The sequence below is a fragment of the Stegostoma tigrinum genome, chromosome 37 (assembly GCF_030684315.1).
Source record: "Stegostoma tigrinum isolate sSteTig4 chromosome 37, sSteTig4.hap1, whole genome shotgun sequence".
In the NCBI taxonomy this organism is placed as follows: Eukaryota; Metazoa; Chordata; class Chondrichthyes; order Orectolobiformes; family Stegostomatidae; genus Stegostoma; species Stegostoma tigrinum.
In genome coordinates, this window is record NC_081390.1 from 10,151,957 (window position 1) to 10,175,407 (window position 23,451).

A 23,451-nucleotide genomic window follows, 5' to 3' on the forward strand; every position below is an offset into this window, starting at 1 on the left:
GCAGCTAAGAGTCAACCGTATTTCTGTGGGTCTGGAGTCATATGTAGGACAGACTGGGTAAGGATGTTAGCTTTCAACCTCTAAAGGACATTATTGAACCAGATGTAATCTTTCATACACATGCGCACACAACAATCAACAATGGTGACGATTTGTTGAGCTTTTAATTTCAAACTTCGTTGAACAAAAATTTCATTATCTGCCATGATGGGATTCAAACCCGTGTTTCCCAGAACATTTTCCCTTGGACTTCTGGAACACTACAGCAATAACATTACTGCCATGTGCCCCACCTCTAATCTTTATATCTCTAGCCTCCATTAAAGGGTTCCTTTCAAAACTTACCTTTGTGAACCTTGCCTGTTTCCATCTTCTTTTGTTGTATGGTGTCAAACCCTATTTGTGAATTACTTCTCTGAAACATCTTAGGATGCTTTAAAGGTGCCATGTAAATGCTGCTTTACTTCTCTATCCCAACCTTTTACCCAGATCCCAACAAACGAATCCTCTTCAAGTAAATGTCTCATTGTCTATTAAAAGTTTCTATTTAACATGCTTCTTCTGTCCTGACTAGTTACATGTTTCAGATCTTAACAATTCCAGCTGCAGAAATTTCCCCTAATTTTCTCTACCACCGTTCTACCAACTATGTGAAATCTACAATGTCTCACTGCTAACTCATTTGCCATCAAAAACCTGACGGAGTGAGAATGGAGAATTAATGCGGATAAGGAAATATCAGATGAAACAAACAAATATTTTGCTTCCGTTTTTGTAAAGAGCATAGATCCAATATCCATAAACTAGAAGATGGAAGGAAGAGAGAAACTTGGTGAAATTACAGTCACCAGGGAACTGGTACTGAGCAAACTGAGAAGCTGGGGGCTAACAAACCCTAGTGGACTTCATCTTTGGGTCGTAAGAAATGGCTAATAAGGTAGTAGATGTTGGTGTTAATTTTCTGAAATTTGTGAAATTCTGGGTAAGTTCCGCCCAACTGGAAAATAACAAATATAATTCCTCTATTCATGAAGGGAGGGAGACATCAAGACAGGAAACTATAGGCCAGTTAACCGATGTCTGTTGTGAGAAAGATGTTAAAATCATTTGTTAAGGAGCTCATTGCTGGGCACTGGGGGATAAAACCCAATGTAATCGGGAACAGTCAGCATGGTTTTGTGAAAGGCAAATTGTGTTAATCAACTTACTGGAGTTCATTGAATAGGCAGCGTGCATTGTGGATAAGGGAGAGCCCATTGATATGCTGTATTCGGATTTCCAGAAGGCAGCTTGCAACAAAAGATTACTCTGCAAAGTAGAAACACATGATGTAAGGGGTGACAAATTAGCCTAGATAAAAGATTAAAAACTGAAAGAACTGTGGATGTTGGAAAGCAGAAACAAAAACAGAAATTGCTGCCGAAAGCTCGGCAGGTCAGGTAGCATATGTGGAGAGAAATCAGATTTAACGTTTCAGATCCAGTGACTCTTCCTCAGAACTGATGGTAGCTGGGAAAATGTTGGTTTTAATGCAGAATGTAGGGTATGGGGCGGGGAAAGGGAGGTAAGGAATAAGTGATAGGTGGAGATAGAGCCTAAAGAGAGAAGAACAGTTGGTTGAAGAATTGGTAATGGCCAGGCTAGGAGAATGAATAGCTATTCGCAGAAACTATTTAGGGACTAACAATGGGTTGTGCGTAATAGCATACCATATGATATCAAGGCCTGGTGTGTGGGAGTTGGGGTAAGGACATCGGAAAAGCTCAAGCCCTAAAGTTGTTGAGTTCTATGCTGATTCCAGAAGGCTACAGTGTTCCCAAGCAGAAAATGAGGTACAACACCTGCTAAGTTTTTCCAGCAATGTTAGTTTTTGTTTCTGGATAGAAGATTGGCTGACTGGTGGAAAACAGAGCCAATGTATAAATAGATACTTTTCTGATTGGAAACATGTGATACATAGGATTCTACAGGGGGCTGTAACGTGGTCTCAACTTTTACCAAGTTGTATCAATGATTTAGATGAGGGGAGTGAAGGCAGCATAGCTAAGTCTTCAAATGACGCACGAATAGATGGGGAATTATGTTGTGAAGGGGATGTACGAGGTTGCAAATTTATGTAAGTATGTGGGAAAAATACTGGCAGATGGAGTACAACGTGAAAATGAGGAATTGTCCATTCTAGCAGGAAGAATAAAAGATAGAATTATTTCAATGGAGAATGACTGCAGAATTCTGAGGCATAGAATAACTTAGGCATTTTAGTGCATGAGTCACAGAGTCAATATACAGGAAAGGCAGGTGATTAGGAAAGATAATAGGATGCTATCTTTTAGTATGAGAGGATCTAAACATTAAAGTGAGAACATAATGCCTAAGTTATACAGGATACTGATGAGCCCACGTTTTGAATGTTGTGTGCAGTTTTAGCAACTTTAAATGTAATGGAAGCTTTTTGGAGGAGTTTTACTGGATTGATAGCTGGAGTAGATGGGTTGTCTATTGAGGAAGTGTTAAACAGACTGGGCTTATTTTCAGTATAGTTTGGAAGACTAACAAGTGACTTGAAGTATGTGAGATTCTTAGTGGTGGGGGGAGGCGGTGAGCTTTTGTGCACAATGGTGATATTCCAACTTTTGAGTGAGAAAGCCCCTCCCCAGGGTTCAAGTCCCACCTGCTCCAGAGGTGCATCATAATATTTCTGAGCAGGTTGATTAAAGCCTATTGAAAATACCCATAAGATTGCGAGTGGTCTTGATAAGGTAGGTCAGTCCAAAACCAGAGGACAAGTTTAAACTATGGACAGATGAGGGAGATAATAAAATGTGAGGCTGGATGAACACAGCAGGCCAAGCAGCATCTCAGGAGCACAGAAGCGGATGAGGGAGAAGTTTTTTTCTCTCTCTGTGGGTTGTGCATCTTTGAAACTCTTTGCCTGCTTCAAAAGGTGATGGAAGTGAGTCATTGAATATTTTTTAAGATGGCAGTCGATAGCTTTTTGTTTGGCAAGGGAATGAAGTGAGGAATGGGAGTAGATGGCAATGTGGAATTTGAAGAACTAAACAGATCAACCACAAATTTATTGAATGGCAGGGAGGACCTGAAGGGCCAAATGGCATACTTCTGCTACCAATTTGCAAGATCATGCCACCCCATGTTATTTTGAATAACTGTTTTCTCTTCACCACTTCATTCCATGAGCTTAACTGCATTTGTATCAACAAAGAGAGTGGCTCACTTTGTGTTCCCTAGCAACTCATAGCCATATCTTGTTGGGTGTCAACCCAGAACTGAAGAGTTCAAATGTCAGGATGTAAATTGTTCAGTGTAAGTTGATGATGTCTGTGAGGACAGAGATCCATAGAAGTTAAAGTTTGGGATTACATACCACTTTCAGGAAATATTGATTTAGGTCTTTTCTTGAAATGAAGTGAATTATCCAGGGATCTGGATGTGAGTTTGCTCACTGAGCTGGAAGGTTCGTTTTCAGACGTTTCGTCACCATTCTAGGTAACATCATCAGTGAGCCTCCGACAAAGCGCTGGTGTTATGTCCCGCTTTCTACTTATAAATAGAAAGCGGGACATAACACCAGCGCTTCGTCGGAGGCTCACTGATGATGTTACCTAGAATGGTGACGAAACGTCTGAAAATGAACCTTCCAGCTCAGCGAGCAAACTCACATCCAGAACCTCAACCTGAGCTACAAATCTTCTCAAAACTCGCTATCCAGGGATCTGTTGGTCTTTCACTCAGGTAATATCTCCCGTCTACATATAAATTACTTCTGCCAGTTGTCTGTATCAATGTATGTGATTAACTTATAACTATATACTGCACCTTTGTCATTGTAACTGCAGCCGTATCATTAGTCCCCTTGCCCTTCATTGTCAAAAGATCCCGTGCAAGCCTGACTGACCCTTCCCCTTTTTATTTAGTGATTCTCCGAGAGTATGGAATGGTTCCCTACATCAAGATTTTTCTCGATGACCAGTTCTATCGAAGTCATGCACTGAGCATCTTGGAGCAGCTGTTTATTATGAATGCGGAGGAGTACATGCGCGTGGTCATTGGAGTGTTGTGCTCCGCAACTCAGACAGAATTAGTGCTGAAGCTCGATCTTCTGCAGGTATCTCCTCTTGAACTGTCACCATTGCTCGGGTGCATGTAAACAGAATGAGAAAATACGTTGCTTTTCTACTTGCATTAGAGACTTTAAGATTTTGGAATAGATCTGTAGCTCAGGTTGTGGGTGTTGAGGTTGGTTGGCTCGCCGAGCTGGTTTGTTGTTCCGCAGATGTTTCGTTACCGTGTTTAGTAACATCCTCAGTGCAGCCTCTGATGAAGCGACGGTGTGTTTTCCTGCCTGGTTTTTAAACTCTGGGGTCCGTTGCGATGAATTGCCTCACTTACAGGTTTCATCGGTAGTGGAATGTATATGGGGTTGAGTTCAATGTGTTTATTAATAGCATGCTTCGTGGAGTGCAATGTTTCCAGGAATTCTTGTGCTTGTCTCTGCTTAGCCTGTCCCAGGATCTTGGTGTTGTTCCAGTCGAAGTTGTGGTTCTCCTTGTCCATGTGGATTGAGATGAGCGCGTATTGGTCGTGTCTTTTTGTAGCCACTTGGTGTCCGTGTACTCTTGTTGTTAGTTTCCTTCCTGTTTGTCCGATGTGGTGTTTCTCACAGTCTCTGCAGGGGATCTTGTAGATGACATTGGTCCTGTCCGTGGTGGGTCATGGCATTAGAGGCTTTTGCAAAACACTGAATTTCTCCAGCAATGTGGTAGTAATAAAGGCAACTCCATTTCATGTCCTAGTTGTAGGTTGCATTTTAGTGGCAATCTTTTATGTGTAGTGGTGTAGAATGATTAATTTTGCAATGTGAATGCACAAATATTTCAGATAAAGAAAGATGAAGTGAGTCTTATAACCACTCCAGAGGTGAGTTTGGATCTGAACAAACAGTGTGTTCTGCCCTCACAGTTTGCTCAAATCTTTTCCCTTTGAGTTGTCACAATTGATGGACAAGAGCTCTGTCCCATTTACTGAAGAGGGCCTGTGAGCCTGTTCGAGGGAGTCAGCATCAGGAAACGTTGAGGTTCGTGGTTGGAAGAACACTGATTTCACTCCCCTACTGCTTCTTCCAACCTCCCCTTCCCTGTGTCCCAGAGTAACAAATCCCACACCAGCCGTGCCTCACCTGCCTGTACTCAACCATGGTCCTTGCTGCTTTTGAACCACTAATGGGTGTCATACTGGCTATCATTGCTTCTGGCACTGATGTGTCATAATTGTGCATCGATCATCTCTTTTTTGCCAGTTGCTCTCAAAGCAGTCGGGGTGGGATGGTCAGGATTTCTATCTCCGAGGTCCTTGATCCTGAAGAAAGCTGAAGATCAGTTGATCTTATTATGGCAGGACTTAACGGAGGCGGCACAGGGTTCTTGACAGCTGGTGAGACCCCCACCACCAAGATTCAGTTTTGTCCTGTGGGTGAGAAACTGATGGGATCAGTTGGGAGGCTAATCCCACCTCATGCCCAATTAAAATCAGGTTGGGTTTAACACTTAACATTGCATCCAAACTTGCCTGGTGAGTTAGACCAAAATCACCTTCCATCAAGTGGGATGTAGAATAAATATTTCACCTGATCCAGAGAGATTCCACCAGTCTATCAAGGTAAAGTGATCCAGGATTTTGTCACTTCATGTCTAACCTAAGACTTAGGAGCGGAAGTAGGCTATTCGACCCACCATTCATAGAGAACATGGCTAATCAAATTGCCAAGGCTGTTGTCATTGCACATTGCAGATGCTGGAAAATCTGAGATAACAAGGTGTGGAGCTGGATGAACACAGCAGGTCAAGCAGCATCAGAGGAGCAAAAAAAACAGACGTTTTGGGTCTAGACCCTTCTTCAGAAAAGAGGGATGGAAAGGACATTCTGAAATAAATAGGGAGAGAAGGGGAGGCAGATTGAGGATGAATAAAGGAGAAGATAGGTGGAGAGGAGTCAGACAGGTCAAAGAGGAGGGAATGGAGCGAGTAAAGCTGAGATGGGGAGTTAGGGAGGGGATAAGCCAGTCCAGGGAGGACAGACAAGTCAAGGGGGCAGTATGAGACTGTAGCCATTGGGCTGCAGGGTTCCCAAGCAGAATATGAGGTGCTGTTCCTGCAACCTTCGGGTAGCATTCTTGTGGCACTGCAGGAGGCCCAGGATGGACATGTCGTTCCACGAATGGGAGGGGGAGTTGAAACAGTTCGCGACTGGGAGGTGCAGCTGTTTGTTACAAACTGAGCATAGGTGTTCTGCAAAGCGGTCCCCCGAGCCTTTGCTGTAGAGGAGGCCACAACGGGAACAGCGGGTGCAGTATAGTACATTGTGCTCTCTCACCAGTGTTCTCTCACTTGGCGTGTTTTCAGTTTAGCGCGGTTTACAAGTTAAGTGTGTTTCCCAAATAGCATTGCCTCCTTTTTTCTTGGTTGTTCCAGTGTGGTTGCCAAACATGCTGCATCTTTCCTTTTGAACAAATTGCCACTTCCCTCAGGGCCCGCCCCATCACTGCTTCCTGCCACGACCCAGCTCCCTCGCTTGCTCACGGCAAGCAAGAGGGAAGCAGTGAGCAAGAAGGACCTGTAGAGAAGTAGGAAGAGTTTTTAAGAGTTTTGTGAAGAAATTGACTTTCAATCGGTATGTCTTTGTTTAGCAATTAGAAATACATGCCAAGTGCAAAATAAAGGACACCTTTATCTTATCAACTCCAACCTTTGTATCAGTCTTTAACGTGGAATCACAGCTGGAAATAATCAGAAGCATTAAATATGAAAACGTAAGTTAATTAATAATGTTATTTCGCCCCCCCTGGCCCCGCCATTGTTTCAGGAAGGGGAGCATTTTGGGCTTTTGCGACACTGTGAAGGTTTGCTGGTCCTCCCATTGAAATTTGGCGTTATCAATGGACAAAGCAATAGTAATTATATAACTGTGCAGCCAATAAGTTACTCATCCAGGGGCTATCATTAGTGCACACAGTCCCTGTCCAAGACTTCGGATATCGATCTTCTGAAATCACATTTGACACTTAAGCATTACAACAGTGACTATCTTTGCAAAATACTTCATTGGCTGTGAAGTGTTTTGGGTCATCAACAAATTGTATTTATATAGTATCTTCAAAATGACAAACTACCCAGATGATGTCACATTTTGAAGTAAAGTATGGCCACTTGGCCACGTAAGGAAGTATAATGTCAAATGACCAAAAGTGACAATGAAGCTGATTTAATTCAATTCAGTTCAAAAGTTTCACCCCACAGGCAGATTTTAAGAAACTTCATAAAAGTGGAAGGCAAAGCAGAGAGGTAGAGGATGAGAATTTCAGGGCTTGAGGGCTAGGTAGCTGAACGTACGACTACCAGTGGTGAAGCAGTTGTGATGGTGGATACACACGAGGCCCAAATTGGAGGAGTAAAGGTTCCTCAGTCACTTGTGGGATTGGAGGAGATTGCAGAGATAGAGAGGGGCAAGGCCATCAGAAGGCTTTGAGAATAAGGGTGCAAACTTTGTATTGCTTGAATACGCACGCGCACGGTTGATAGATGAAGATGGCGTGTTGTGAATTAGCACACAGGCAGCAGGGTTTAAGGCAACTTTAAGTTTGCAGAGGGTAGATTTTAGGAGACCAGCCAAAGAGTGTTGTAATGGTTAAGCCTGGAGGTAATGAAGACCTGAATGAGGATTTCAACATCAAGTGAACTCTGGTGGACAGTGGCAAATTAGTGCAATGTTATGGAGGTGGAAACAGATCCCTAAGTCATGAAAGGCACTATGTAAATGCAAAGAAAAGTACGGGCATTAAAAATTTTGCAATGAAAATCCAACTTAAATTGATATTATTTGTGGCCTGCAGTTTGTATTTTCAGTACAAGTAAATAAACAGCAGATTATAATTTTACACATATGAAATATGCATTTATACGATTAAACTGATTTATTAGCCTAAAACTAGGAGTGCACCTAATTTTGATGAATTGTGAGGCAGTCATAATATATAATAAGCGACTGAATTTATTATCTTTGCCCCTTAGGATCCTTATTGTGTTACCTACAAAGTCAGATTGATTTGCTAATGTATATTTAGCTGCTAACCCAAAATAAATATCATTATACCTCCACATTCTGAGGTTGACACATTGAAAATTGTATACTGTATCAAATTACAAGAAGGGAGGTAAATTTGCTTATGTGTAACTCAGTTTGTGTTTTACAGATTGAAGTCAGAGGAATATTAAGTCACCAAGGATTAAAATGTAACTGTATTAAAGCCTGTAACAATAAGGTTATCTGTGGCCTTTTGCTGAAAGGTGTCAAAATCATTTGCTTTACTTCTATTTACTTTTATTAAATGTAACCTTTTTGTAACCTGTGGCTCCCGTAAGTATTTGAATGACAATAATATATTTTGTGCGTTGTTTGTCACTGCATTTACTGAAACTGTCTCCTTGCAAAATAATAGATATTTTGACTGGCAGGTGGGTCACTAACCAAAGAGCTCCAGTTTAAGACAATGGACCAAAAAAGGCGTTGATAGAATCGGGAGAAATATTTTTGCACAGCCCGCTGTGATGTGGAAGGTGGAGGAAGCTTATTCAAAACAGACTTTCAAAAGAGATTTGCGAAGGAATGCATGAATAGAGAGGAGAGTGTGACTTGTTGGATAGTTCAAAGAACTAGGACAGGCCTGATTACTGAAATGGTCTCCTTTCTATGGTTTAAGATTCTGTGATCAATTTAAACTACGTCTGATGCAAGGCAGAGTTTGGTGTGTGTGTGGAACGAAGTGGTAGACGTGAGTACAATTGCAACATTTAAAAGGCACCTGGATGGGTAAATGAAAAGGCTGTGAAAGGATAGCAACCAAATGCTGGCAAATAAGACTAGATTTATATAGGAAATCTGGTCAGCGTGGACAAGTTGGACTGAAGGATCTGTTTCCCTGCTGTCTATTCTCTATGGCCACATGGCATTAATCCATGAAAAGTTTAGATACTCCTGAATTACATTGTTTTTCACTGAGTGCTGTTTATCAGTGATGATGTTTTGGATCACTGCTCATCTCTGACTGAGTAATGCGTTATAATTATGTGTGGTTTAGTGTTATAACCTTATATCTCTCTTTACACTGCAGTCCCTTTTAAATGTACTGGGAATGCCTAAAGCTCGGATGGCGTTTAGGACTGCTGGTGGATTCAATGCACTGCAGTCGGTGCTGGCAGACATGGAAGGCGCGTTATGTGATCCGCCTTCAGGCAGTTGGGCTGCGGTGGATCAGAATGATATCTGGGACCTCATCCAGACAACCCTGTGTACTCTTACTGCTGCCATGCACTCTGACCCTGTCAATAGTCACTTCTTCAGGACTCAGGGCCAGTTCAACAAAATGACCGAAGACCTCCGGCTTTTTGGTTGCTTCAGCGGCGAAGGAGGGCCGTTAAAATGCTCCCTGGACACTAGTGTCTGCAGAACGTTTGAGCGGTTTCTGTCTTTAGCTCATGATCCGACAGAGGACATTTGGTCCCCTTTGAGGAAATGTATCAAACTCTTTGATTTTCTGGACAGGATGGCCAAGGGCACCTTGTCTTCTCCCTACCCTACACAGCAAGCCAGAGAAGATCTTGCCACGAGTTGCAATGAATTGTCTGATGAAAGTTGTGCTCCACAGATCACTGGGAGTCAGCACAATTCATCCAACCCCATTTCAGAGCCTTCAGAACAACTGCTGAAAACTGATCTGGAAGACAGGTAGGATACTGAAAACCAATGAACTATGTTTAGGTCACTGGAACCAGGTAGGGCATTGAAGTTTGTTAAACCACTTAAAAATCTTTAATTGAAAACAAGAGCTACTGAAATTACAATATTCAGTAGAACTGTGTTGGTTCATGTAGCTTTCATTTAGCTCTACATTGGTTCTAATGTACATTAATTTAGTTCCATAATGCTGCATGGCTTAATCTGTGTTATTCTGATGAATGAAATTATTGATCTGTACGTTAAGTGTCTGTGGATCTGGATGGATGTTCCTGCTTTAATCCTTAATCATTCATTCTCCCTCTCTCCTGCAAACTCTTTTGAAAGTGGGATGGTGATGCAGATAGCTGGAACATGTGCTCGGCACATTATTGATCGTTCTGTATGCGAAACTTTTTCCAATTTTGTGGTTTATGATTCTGATCTTTCAAAAGGCAGTTCTAACTAGCCCAGACTGGAGCTGTCTCAGTTGAGATTGATGCTCCAGCATTTTTCAATCACACCGCTGTTCTTCTATCATAAATTCTTAGCTTCATAAAATGAAATAATGCAACTACATGAAGCCTCTCTTGCTGGGGAATATTAAGGTTACACAAAGCACAAACTCAACTTCTTAATTTAATAAGACTCCAATTCATCCTTATAAGGAGTTTTCCAGGCTCAACTCTGAAGATTTGTTCTTCACGATGAGTGCCCAGCTAAAGCGAATTCTGATGCAATTTGAAATTAGCCGTTTGGAAGGTTGAGTGGACCCAGAATCACTAGACTTTAGATTCCCAAACTGGCTCTTGTTGGAAACTTTCTGTCACTTAGGCCAATGTTGGCAAATAGCATCTTATGCCCCCAAAGAATAGAACTCATATGAGACTTCATAGGCTAAGAATCTGGAAGTCTGAATAATTTGGAGAAAAAGTTGACGGCACAAAGGCTGGAGTGTTTACTTCTAAAATTTTGCACTTCAGGGTAATTGTGCATTGGTCTGACTCGCTGGACGATTAAATGGCTGTGAATTGTTTATGCAGTCAATGTACAGTCAGTCATAATTGTTGAAACTGAGGCATGCAGTTATACTGTTACTTTCATGTTGATACAGAACAAGGGGTAGCATACTTTAGGTAATCGCATACACAAAGGTTCTGTGTTGTTGAACATCTTCAGACTTGAATTCTGACAATATCCATCTCCACCTTTGCCAGTGCCCTGACCAATTCTAATTCCCTATTAAAATTAGGTCTAGCCTGGGGCAAGTGAACATTAAACACACTTTAATAAAACTGTAAGATGTTGGAGCAGAGCTAGGCCATTCAGCCCATTGAGTCTGCTCCATTTTTCAGTAACATCATGGCTGATCCGACAATTGTTAGTTCTACTTTCCTGCCATTTCCTCTTACCCCTTGATTCTCCAACTGATCAGAATCTACCTCAGCCTTGAATGACAACATAAATAGAATGTAAATAGAGGACATGATTGGAATTGTTGGGATCCATGGCCCAGTTTTCCTTGGGTTTCATCACTTTGCTGTTTTATTGGACTTTGGCTGTGAGTCAGTCTGGCTGCTGTGCACTTTTCTGTTCACTAGTAATAAATCCTGAAAAGTACTCCACTGTCAGCAAAGTGTTTGCGAAATTCTGAAACTGTGAAAGGTGCAACATAACTGCACGTTTCTGCTATTGCATGAAACTGAACTCTTAAATTTGACTTCATAAGTTTCTTTACTGGAGTATTTTAGTCAAAGAATTAGGTATCTATGCGACCTTAAGGGTGCCAACTAGGAGATGCAGTCAGCTAAGAAAGGATAATAATTCTGATTGCAAATTAAGATTGACTGTACAGATTATACATTGCCATATTCAAAGATGGAGGTGTGTTGGGCAAGTCTTGTGAACCTTCATTCTGTTAAGGTAAGATCACCACAGTCTTACCACACCATAGGGCTGCCCCCCATTAAAGAGGGATAACTGGTTTGATTTAATCTGAGGGTCACCACGTTCCAGCAAGTGGAGAGGTTGGGAAAGAGAGTCTCTTCATGGTAACCTCAGCTGCTCTGGGAACTGACCTCATGCTATTGGCATCTGTCTGCATTATGAACCAGCCGTCCAAACAACTGAGCTATTCTGCTGCCATTGAATGGCCAATCAAAACAGCCCAGTTTTGCACTTCTACATGGAATGTAGCTTATGGCTTTATACTTGGAAAGAGAAATATTTTCGATATTTCATTGTTGGCGTGGGGTCTCAGTCAGCAGGAGCGCAAGTCAGTGATTCAAGAGCTGGAAGCTGACAGACCTGGTTTGCTTGTGGTCTCTGTACTCGAGTCCCTGATCGTCCTGGAAACCCATTGTCTTGTTTTATTGAAAATGTGCAGCTCACAACATGGATTCACCAGTTTGTGTTTAACTCTATGAAGGTTTGCTCCGGACCCTGCTCTTGTCCATCCAGGTGCCATTTGTGTCATGATGGATCTTCTACCGAACACAAACTGTGAAAGAATATCCCAGGTATCTCTCACTCTTTCATTGTGATTGTATAATCAGAACTGGCCTTAAACTTTTCACATCAGACCATTGTTTTCCTTCATTGTGAGACAGATGAACTGCATTTCTTTGCTGCAACAGTCCTAGTAACATAAATACAACAGATTCCAGAAAGGATTTAGAGTCATAGAAATATGCAACACTGAAATAGATCCCCTTTGGTTCAACCTGCCCATGCTGACCCAGATATCCTAAATTAATTTAGCCCTATTTTCCAGCATTTGGCCCATATCCCTCTAAACCCTTCCTATTCATATACCCATCCCAATGACTTTTAAATGTTGTCATTTTACTAACCTCGACCACTTCCTCTGGCAGCTCATTCCAGACATGTACCACCCACTGTGTGAAAAAGTTGTCCCTTAGGCCCCTTTGAAATCTTTCCCCTCTCACCATAAACCTATGCCCTCTAGTTTGGACTCCCCTAACCTAGGAGAAAAGACCTCGGCTATTCACCCTATCCATGCCCTTCATGATTTTATAAACCTTTATACCGGTCATCCCTCAGCTACAGGGAAAATAGCTCTGGCCCATTCTGCCTCTTGCGAAAGCCCAAACCTTTCAACCCTGGCAACATCTTTGTAGATCTTTTCTGAACCCTTTCAAGTTTCACAACATCTTTCCCATATCAAGGATATTCACCAAAATTGTACTGTGGCTTAAAAAGTTAAACCATGTGACTAGCTGATCTGAACCTGTATCAGCTTTGGAAAGAAGGTTGAAGGTTAATCGAATTGAGACGGGCGAAATGACAGTGGGATTCAATAGGTTAGATGCAAAACAAAACCCTAATTCTGCTAATAAAAGAATCTAGAAGAAGATACCAAAATATTAGGAATCAGTGCTCAGCTATTTGGGAGTCAAATCAAGAAATATTTTTCCATAAATAACAATTGTATAAATCTGAACGTACTCTACCGGAAAACTATTGCTAAGGATTAATTGAAAATGGAGATTGTCAATTTTTTTATTGAATCAGAGTTCCAAGGGATGCAGAGTAGAAACAGTGTAAATGGGGCAGGTGTGGCCATTCAGCCCATTGAACCCATGTCATTATTCAACATGGTTGATCAGTTATCTCAGTGCCATACTCTCTTCATATCCCTTGACACCTTTAGCCTCTGGAAATATATTGACCTAATTCTTAAATACATAGCCTTTACAGCCATCTGTTGTAGAGAATTTCACAGGGCCACAGCCACCTGAATGAAGACATTCCTTCTCATCTTAGTTCGAAATTGCCTATCCCCATGTCCAGAGCCCGTGACCCCTTATATTGGACCCGTCCCTAGCCATGGGGTGCACCACTTCTGTGTCCAGTCTGCCCAGCCTTGTCAGAGTATTATACATTTCAGTGAGATGCCCTCTCATTCTTCTAAACTGCAGTGAGTACAAGCAGAGCAGGATACAGCATGGCGTGACATGGCAACTGCTCTTCCCGACATTGCAAGAAACTACAGAGAGCACTGAACACAGCCCAGTCCATCAGGCAAACCAGCCTCCCATCCATTGACTCCATCTATACTTCCTGCTACCTCAGAACAGCAACTAAAATAATCAAAGACCCCTCCCACACTCCTCCATCAGGCAGAAGATAGAAAAGTTTGAAAACACATACCAACAGATTCAAGAACTGCTTCTTCCCCGCTGTTATCAGACTCTTGAATGGACCTCTCAAATATTAATTCTGATTTCGATCTCTCTCTCTCTCTCTCTCTCTCTCTCTCTCTCTCTCTCTCTCTCTCTGTCTGTCTCTCTCTCTGTGCACCTCCTCTGCGGCTGTAACACTATATTCTATGCTCTGTTCTGCTACCCTGATTACACTTTTTAATGGCACGATCTGCCTGTGGATCATGCAAAACAGCGGGTATCGCATGTACCAATGTACAATGAAAACAATAAATCAATCAATCAATCAAGCAATCATATGATAAACCTGCCGTCTCAGGAATCAAATCAGTGAATTGGGAATTGAAATGCATATCAGCTTGATATGATAAAATGGGTTTAAGGGGCTGAAGGGCCTACGCATCTTTTCATGCCATAGACTTCTATCATCCACCTCGATCATGGCCTAATTTTATAAAGTGTGTCATAACTTTCAATGTTTAGGTGTAAGAATTTTATTTGATAGTGAGACATTATCTTATACAATCAATTTGCAAGAGTATCCTTTTGCATTTTTGCAGCAGTTCGAGGCAGCAAAAGGCAGAGATGGTCTGTCATTTGCATTAGAACAACTAAACTAAAAAGTAGTTAATTAATTTGCATGCATTAATTATTTTGGATGTAAATCGGTCAAAGAAGCATAATATCCACATGTGTTGAGATGTATTCAAAGTATCTTTTTAAAACAGATCTCCAGGAAATTGTCTTATTTGTTGCTCTACATCAAATCTAAACCATAACTTGAAACGTAAATTATCACTGATGTGACAAATCAATCAAATTCTTAATCTCAAAATGAATCAAGGGCTATGGGGACAGTGCAGGGAAGTGGTGTTGAAATGCCCATCAGCCATGATTTAAATGGCAGAGTGGACTTGATGGGCCGAATGGCCTTACTTCCACTGCTATGTCTTATGGTCTTATGGTCTTATCATTCTGGCCAGGTGCAAATCACTCTTTTCCAATATTCTGAGATAACGGGAACTGAAAAGGTGGAGAATCCGAGATAATAAAGTGTAGAGCTGCATGAACACAGCAGGCCAAGTAGCATCTTAGGAGCTCAAAAGCTGACACTTCGGGCCTAGATCCTTTATCAGAAAGGTAATCTGATGAAGGGTCTAGGCCTGAAACACCAGCTTTTGTGCTCCCAAGTGGTTGCTTGGCCTGCTGTGTTCATCCAGCTCTACACTTTGTTATCTCTTTTCCAATATTCTGCTGGTTTTAGCTAGGCTGAGCCACTGTAAAATACTGTTGAGCAGTACTTCTCCTGGCCATTTTCTTGGTATTCATTTGGAGTGGAAGGGTGTGTGGAGTGTGTGTTAATGCAATCTTCAGGAGAAGTCCATTACAACTCGCTTAAATGTAGTTCAAATTCATTTATAATGCAAGGGTCTCAGCTCCCAAGTGAGGTAAATATTTGTTTAAATATTATTTCTTTGTTAAAACAAAGGAAAAATAGTGCTTTGCCTGTAATGTAGTTTCACCTTTTAGATCCCCAATATCTAGGTGATAATGGACTTCCTCTGTGGTTCAGGTGAATTCAACACCATTTTCGGCATCTCAACATATTTCACAACTTCTGACTCCCATAATGGGTACAAATGGCTGACCAATGGTGTAAGGATAATTATTGCTGATTAGCATCGGGTCTGTTGTGTCATTTTACACACAATTCGTTTGACTTGCGTCTGTGAGCTATTAACACATGCTATGTGTTCCCTTCATACAGCATGAGCATTTCCCCCAATCTGGGCTCCCGGCGCACAGTTCCACTGAGAGCGAGTGCCAATCAAAGAAGTGGTATTAACCGGTCATGTCAATCCCCCTTCCTCTTCCAGTCACAACAGTGAACTTGCTTTTACTTCCATTGGACAGCTAAAGTTTTTTTAACATATTTTCTTAGATATGCCTCCTTAGAGACAATGTTCCTGTGCAAAGTGGAGCAGATTGCAAGTGATGATCACACCAACATTTAATATTTGCAAGGTGGCACCAGGTAGTGGTCATTTAAAGAAGTGTAGATCATCTAGTCTGTGTAGTCATATCTTTTCCACAATAAAATAACATGAGACAAAATGCTTGCCTTACAAAGCAAACGAATAGCCCCTTCACATTGACTGAGGATTACGTACCAAAACAGTAGGCCAGTGGGGTAGTGAACATGAGGACCAGCCATTCTGTGAAGTTGACCTTGAAACCATTTAAGGTGCAAAAATGGCAGTATATCTCAGAGTGGAGAGGCATTAGGCTAGTAATTTGACTTCCCAATGCCCAAAAAAATGGAAGATCAGCATGGAAGCCTGAACTTCTTGTTTCCAGCATCACAAGTTCATATGCCAGGATTCATTCATCCGGAGGGTGGCGGGAATCTGGAACTTAATGTCCGTAGGATGGCAGAGGCAAAAGCACTTATCACATCTCTGACTCTGTAAGTACATGTCTCAGAAAGGTTAGAGGGATACAGGCCAAATACAGGCATATGGGACTAGTTCAGAATCAGAAACCTGGTTGGCACAGACAAGTTGGGCCAAATGGTCGGTTTCTGTCCTTTATGACTCTATTTAAGAATATTTAAATATACTAACAATGCCAAGGCATAAAAGTGTATAGGTGAAATAGTGTGAAATCGGGTTGTAACAGTTAGGTATTTGCTTTTTTCCAGTGTATACTCAATGGGCTGAAGGGTCTTTATCTGGGCTGTAGACCTCTATGATCCTAAACTACGTGTGCAGCTCACAGCTCTTTGAAGTAAATGTAATGTTTTTAAAAGCTTTCATACACTTGCGCAGCTAATATTTGACGTTGCATTCAATTTTGATTTTGTTTGAATATTGACTTAAATGTACCATGAACAATAAAAACTCAGCAGAATAGGACATAGGCATTTGGTGCCCTGTGTCTGTTACACATGAGCAATGTGAAAATTTTCCCTTCTTTCCCCTTCAGCTGTCTCTGGAGCTGCAGTACGCAGTGGCTGATTACGTTCTGTCTCTCGTCAAATCGGAAAGGAACCGTCAGGTTATGTGTGGATCTGGACTTTTGACTGTCCTAATAAATCGCTACAAGGAGCCATTGGTTGACAATAACAATCCATTACACTTGCCCATCATCAGGACTTTTGAGAAGCTGGCTTGCCAGGCTGTCGAGCCACAAGTACTGAGGTATTGCTGTCTGTTGATCATTGCATGCGCTTTGACGCTCTGAGAAGTTAGAAAAGCCATTTTCAATATTGTATTGCGCCTTTAGCTTTTCAGCAGTTCTGAAGTTCATTTCCTGAAACTCTCGCTCCTCTCTATTTTTCCTTGAAAATGCTTTTCAAAGTCTACATTTTAAACCGAGTTATTGGTGACTTATCCTAAAGCCTCAAGGGGAGAATAGCCTATACTTGTGTGTTTCGTTCCGAAAATAAGAGATTAAGAGTCATATGGGCTCCAAAAATGCATATGCATCCTCTCTTGTCCAATTCTCCTCCAGATTCTTTAGCCCAGTGATCCTTTAACCTCAAGAAGCTGAATGTAAATCATGAGCCCGAAGAAAACCAACACTCGATCATGGAAGTTATTGGACTTACATTGAATGATAAAAATATTGCTAGTTCTAGTTTTGAAGTTCCCTGAGTGAGAAACTTCCATTCAGATAATAGCTCATCAATGTCTCTCAAAATACTTGATGAATTCCTTTAACAGAAATGCAAGAAAATGGATTGCCCATTTTGAGCACAGCAGGATCCTACAAGTCGGGATGAGATAAATGATCAGTTAATCTGGTTAGCGGGCTTAGCAACTGGAGCAGTTTTAGCCAGGAGCCTAGGGGGATCTTCCCACTTATCCTCTGATCCCAATGGGCCCTTTAAAGTTACCCTCAACTGGGTCAAGCACTTCAAGACTCTGTTCAATATCTCCTCCAAAGAATGTGGCATTTTTACTTTCAGCAGACTGTGTTGACATTTGTTAAGTGATGATAAAGCCGGCCTTCAAAGAGGTTTAGCCTCAATAATCGAAAAATGAATGTGTTGATTTGCTTGCAGTTTCCACATCACAACATTGGATACATATTTGAGGAGAAACAGGTGAAAACATGGATGCAAGTTCAATTGGATCCCAAGGAGATGGCACTGATATGGTGGGGCAGTTGGATGGCTTCCTTCTTGTGTTGTTTCAGTCATCGTTTCTCTGCTTTCTTTACATTTTACAGACAGTTCTTACGCCTTGGCGATCCCCTGAACTGTAGAGTTGCAAGGAATCAAACGTGTGACTCATCTGGTAAACATCAAACCGATCTCTCCTGGTGTCATGTTGATTCCAATGGTAAGGGACATGCAGGGGTGTGTTTAGGCGTTGGAGGGTTTGTTTGGTGTTGAGGGTGGCTGCAGCATAAGAGCAGGAATGATGGGAGTTGGAACTGTCTCGGCACTGTGTCTGATAGTGTGTCCTTCTTAATGGGCATTAGAACAGCGCTAGGTTTCTGCATTGATGTTCATTTGTCCCCAAGTTAGTTTCTACGCTCAGAGTCTGACTGGGCCTTATATATTTGGCATGTAGGCTGGTGAAAGTTGTTACATCCGCAATTGACAAACATTTAGTTGGATTTCACAGCGAACAAAAGCTAACTAGTTGTTTTCTATGAAAACAAAAAAAGCTGAAGACGTTTATTTTACTTTTTGACACCCATTGTTCACCTTTAGTTTTAATGCTCGAGATCACAGTCCTCATGATTCACTTGCTTAATTCAAAAGGCCAGATAATGCAAATCATTGGTCGAGTTCCCAATTCACAGTTGTAAAGAAATAAAGTAGTTTTGTTTTAATGTAAGGATCCTATCCTTTGTGTCATCAGGACCAAAGTGCTTGAATCCATTGAAGCACATTTGAATTGCAGTTGTTATTGTAATCTAAGAAATTTGGCAACCAGTATTCCCACAGCAAGTTCCTACAGGCAACAATGAGAAAATGGTTGGCACACTTATTTTGGAAGCTGTTTGAGGGATAAATATAGTCAGCAGGGGCAGTGTGAATAGGAGGTGAATGTAACGGACTAACCTAACAAAAGAACATTATTATTAATTAGCAACAATGATCTATGTTGTATAACTAGAATTTTGTGCCAGAAAGCAGTAGCTTATAAAAATATATATCTTGACCAGCAGCATTCTTTCTCTTTGCATTAAGAAACTCTTAGGTTCAGTTTTTTACTCTGTATTTTCTTCTCTGCTTATGTGATTTTAATTTCACTTTAAGCCGAGTCAGCCCACATTTGCACTATGCAAATAAGGTACATGATTGTATTTTTATGCTTCTGTTGCAGATTGAAATAAAATCTGTTTGAAACCAAATTAGGAGCTACACAAATCTTCTGAGCAGAATAGATTGAGTTTTAAAACTTGTTTAGCCAACCAGATTTCTTTACCGCCTGCATGTCAGAGTTGTGTTCTTCAGAATTCCATTTCACTTTTTGTCAAACATTATTGACATTTATTCATTTCAAACATAAAGTGAAAGGCAGACTGTGGACTGCTCCATCATGCAAATGGATGAAAAAATAAAAATGAACTTCTATTAACTTTAAGCAAAACACAGCAGCTTTGAAACAAAAACAGCGATAGCTAGAGAAACTCAGCAGGTCTGGCATTGGGTGTGGAGAGAAAACAGAGTTAATGTTTTGAGTCCAGTGACGCTTCTTCGGAATACTGTGTTCTGAAGAAGAGTCAATGGGCCCACAATGTTAACTGTGTTTCTCACCACAGACCAACTGAGTTTCTGCAGCAGTTTCTGTTTTTTGTTTCACCATCCGGAGATCTTAGTTTCATAACAGCACCTCGTCTGTTTGTCATCAGTCATGCTAACTTGTTGACCGCTTCTTAAATCACGTGTACGTTGTCTTTTGCTGAAACGCACTGAAAGTGGTTAACTGAAGTGAGGTCGTTGCGTGCATTCTGTGGCAAACAGCACTCAATTCTGACCTCCCAGCCCTTTTTCTTCTTCGTCTGTTTCAGAGGCAGACTCGGTGAGGAGAGGAACCCTCAACCGGAAGGGGTCGCTGATCGCCAAGCACAAACCGATACGAAGATTCAGTTTATCCCACGAGTCAAGTCAGAAGGCAATACCACGGCACCGTGTCATGAGCTTAGTCTCCATGATGTCTTCTCGCCAATTCCATCCAACCAAATCGTCTACAGCTCCCTCCTTTGTGGAGTTTGACATGTCTGTTGTTGGATATGGGTATGAAACATTGATACATGTAACTAATAGCCCATGCAGTGATCAGTTGACACATATACCTGTGAGCAGTGCTCATCTCTCATTCAATTACGCCTGAAATCTGATTCACAAATGAAATTGACAAAAGTGGCTTACAATGATGTAGTGCACAAATAAATATTTAGGAGGAAGGGACAAACATGAAAAATAACCAGTGGAGGAAAAGAGGATAATCTGGGGGAACCAGATGTTGATGATCTATAAAGAAAAAATTCAAGTTGATAGGGTTGTAAAGAAGGCATGTGGTGTATTGGCTTTCATTGGCAGGGGAATTGAGTTTAATAGCCGTGAGGTTGTGCTGCAGCTCTATAAAACTCTGGTTAGACCACACTTGGAACAGTGTGTTCAGTTCTGATCACTGCATTATAGGAACGATGTGGAAGCTTTAGAGGGTGCAGAGGAGATTTACCAGGATGCTGCCTAAGCTGGAGAGCAGGCCTTATGAGGAAAGGTTGTGGGAGCTTGGGCTTTTCTCATTGGAGTGAAGAAGGATGAGAGGGGACTTGATAGACGTGTACAAGATGATGAGAGGCATAGACAGAGTGGATAGTCAGAGACTTTTTCCCAGGGCAGAAATGACTATTATGAGGTGGCATAATTTTAAGGTGATTGGAGGAAGGTATAGGGCTGATGTCAGACAGAGAGTGGTGGGCGTGTGGAATGTGCTGCCAGCTGTGACAGTGGAGTCAGATACATTAGGGACATTTAAACAACTCTTGGATGGGCACATGGAGGATAGTATAATGTAGGGCAGATTGATCTGAGTAGGATAATAGGTCAGCACAACACCGTGGGCCCGGAGGGCCTGTACTGCTCTTTGTTCAATGTTCTTAAAATGACTTGTGCTTATATAGTGCCTTTGGTTTCCAAAGGGGCACGGACGAAATAAAGTACTTTTGAAATGAAGTAAACTGTTGAGTGGGAAAACATGCAACAAATTTGCACACAGTAAAATCCTGCAATAGTTTGGAATAACAGATGGATGCCAGTTATATCACTGGATGTCTTCTGTTTGGATTTTGTTCAGGCGTATTTTTAAATCCACCTGAACGGGGTAAAAAATGAATATTCTGTTTAATATGTCTTCAAAAGCTTCCATTTTGCTCTGAAGTGTAGGCCTAGATTCTGTGCCCAAATCTCTCAAGTGGGGTTTAAACTGATGACCTCTTGGCTCACATTGATGTTGGGGGGGGTGGTGTGGGTGTGGTGTTGGTCGCTATGGTAAATGGTGCACTGCAATTCAGTAATAGACATGAGGAAAAATGTTATTCACCACTCAAGAGCTGATACCTAAAGGTAGCTGTCGCAAAAGTAAGATGAGATTTTCATCTAGTTCTTGGTTGCAAGTCTTTCGTCAGTCAGCCAGTTGTGAAATGACAAGTAGATTGGCAGTAGCATTTCAAACCTGGCTTCTGTTCAAGGTCTAGCAATCCCAGTGTTGTAATTACAGTTATTAACTTCGAATGTGTGGTGTGTCAGCAGATGGTAGATCCAAAGGAAGGCAGATTAATGCTGATGGTGCTTTGTTGTTTGGCTGTGTTGCATTTTCATATTGTGAAAATAGGCATGCCCATTTTTGCCAGTTCAAAGCCAGATTAACTCGGGGAGTTCAGTAATAAGACGTAGGAATAGAAAGAGCCTATTCAGCCCATTGAGACTGACCCTCTATTCACTGAGATCCATGGCTGAACCGATAATCCTCAACACCACTCTCCTGGTTTTTCCCAGTAACTCTTGAATTCTGACTGATTAAAATTCCATTTATTTCAACCTTAAACATACTCAACGATCCAGCCTTGATAGCCATTTGCAGTAAAGAGTTCCACAAATGATATTATGGAAAACAGAGACTGTGTGTGTGTTTTTGTGTGTGTGTGTGTGTGCGCGCGCGCTACTCAGTATTTTAAAACAGAAATCATTCTTGGGATATAGGAAGCCTGGCATTTCCTGTCCCTCTCTAGCTGTAGTGAGCAGGTGGTAGTGAATTATCTTGAACCACGGCAATCCATGTCGTGAAGGGCCTTCCCATGTTGCCCTTTTCTGTTGGACATGCCAGGATGATAGAGAAACTGGAAAATTGGTCCAAGGCGAGATGCCGTTTGAATGCAGGTGATGACATTGCTCTTTGAGTTGAGGAGAGGTTTCCTGTTATGAGCTGCTGATGAAGGAACGTCACTGAGTACATCCTCCCAATAGTACATATTGCAGCATATGTAAAGCATCCAAAACACAGATCTCTGGTGAGAAACTGGCATTGGAGATCTCAGTCTGATTGGCACCAGGGGCACCACAATGGCTCAGTGGTTAGCACTGCTGCCTCACAGCGCCAGGGACACAGGTTCGATTCCAGTCTCAGGCGACTGTCTGTGTGGAGTTTGCTCATTCGTCCTGTGCCTGTGTGGGTTTCCTCTTGGTACTCCGGTTTTCTTCCACAGTCCAAAGACATGCAGGCTGGGTGGATTGTCCGTAGTGTCCAGGGATGTTTAGGTTAGATGGGTTAGAAATGGGAAAATAGGGGAATGGGTGTGGGTGGGATGCTGTTCAGAGGGGTGGTGTGAATTGGTTGGGCCAAATGGCCTGTTTCCACACTGTAGGGATTCTATGATTAACTTGGTGAAGCTTACTGATGGAGAAATGTTTTAAGAGACATCTTAAAGCGGCAAGAGAGTTGGGATCTTCTTGCTCATGAGACACGTTCCTACCTACTGGCAGAAGTAAAGGGTTTTCATCAGAAAATGAAAGGGAGGAAGCCCTCAGGAGCTTTTACACCTCTTTAAATAGCAGAGTGGCCAGGCTAGTACAGCAGGCTGTTGGAAATGAGTGGTGCACAGTTGGGGAGGAGAGCTGAGGAGTAACAAACAATTTAAAACAAAGTAAAATTGGAAAGGGGCAGTAATCTCAGATTTTGTCAGTTCTTGAATACAAGCCTAATTCTGTCATTGTTTGTCCCAGGTTTTGTTTTTTACCTACACTGGCGACAGTGAGCGGAGTTAATGCAGAATCCCCAATTGCTGGTGGGATTGGTGATGGTAAGAAGGTTTCTGTTCCTCGCTTTATTGTAAGTGTTCTGATTAGCAACGTGCATAGTTGAGATTCATCAATCAAATCATTTTCCCACATAGACGTTTGTATCACTTTAATTGATTTCACAAATGTTGCTTTATTCCATTTAATCATCAGTGCAAT

The 23,451-nt window shown here is 41.7% G+C and overlaps 1 protein-coding gene across 1 annotated transcript in view; it reads left to right on the top strand.

Moving 5' to 3' along the window:
* wdfy4 (WDFY family member 4) overlaps positions 1-23,451 on the top strand; it is a 277,951-nt gene that overhangs the window by 35,193 nt on the left and 219,307 nt on the right. The window contains exons 11-17 of the mRNA XM_048563720.2: positions 3,936-4,126; positions 9,185-9,798; positions 12,215-12,305; positions 16,956-17,170; positions 18,204-18,316; positions 20,001-20,226; positions 23,218-23,294. Of these exons, the coding sequence (XP_048419677.1) occupies positions 3,936-4,126; positions 9,185-9,798; positions 12,215-12,305; positions 16,956-17,170; positions 18,204-18,316; positions 20,001-20,226; positions 23,218-23,294 (1,527 nt within the window). The remainder of the gene's footprint in view (positions 1-3,935; positions 4,127-9,184; positions 9,799-12,214; positions 12,306-16,955; positions 17,171-18,203; positions 18,317-20,000; positions 20,227-23,217; positions 23,295-23,451) is intronic.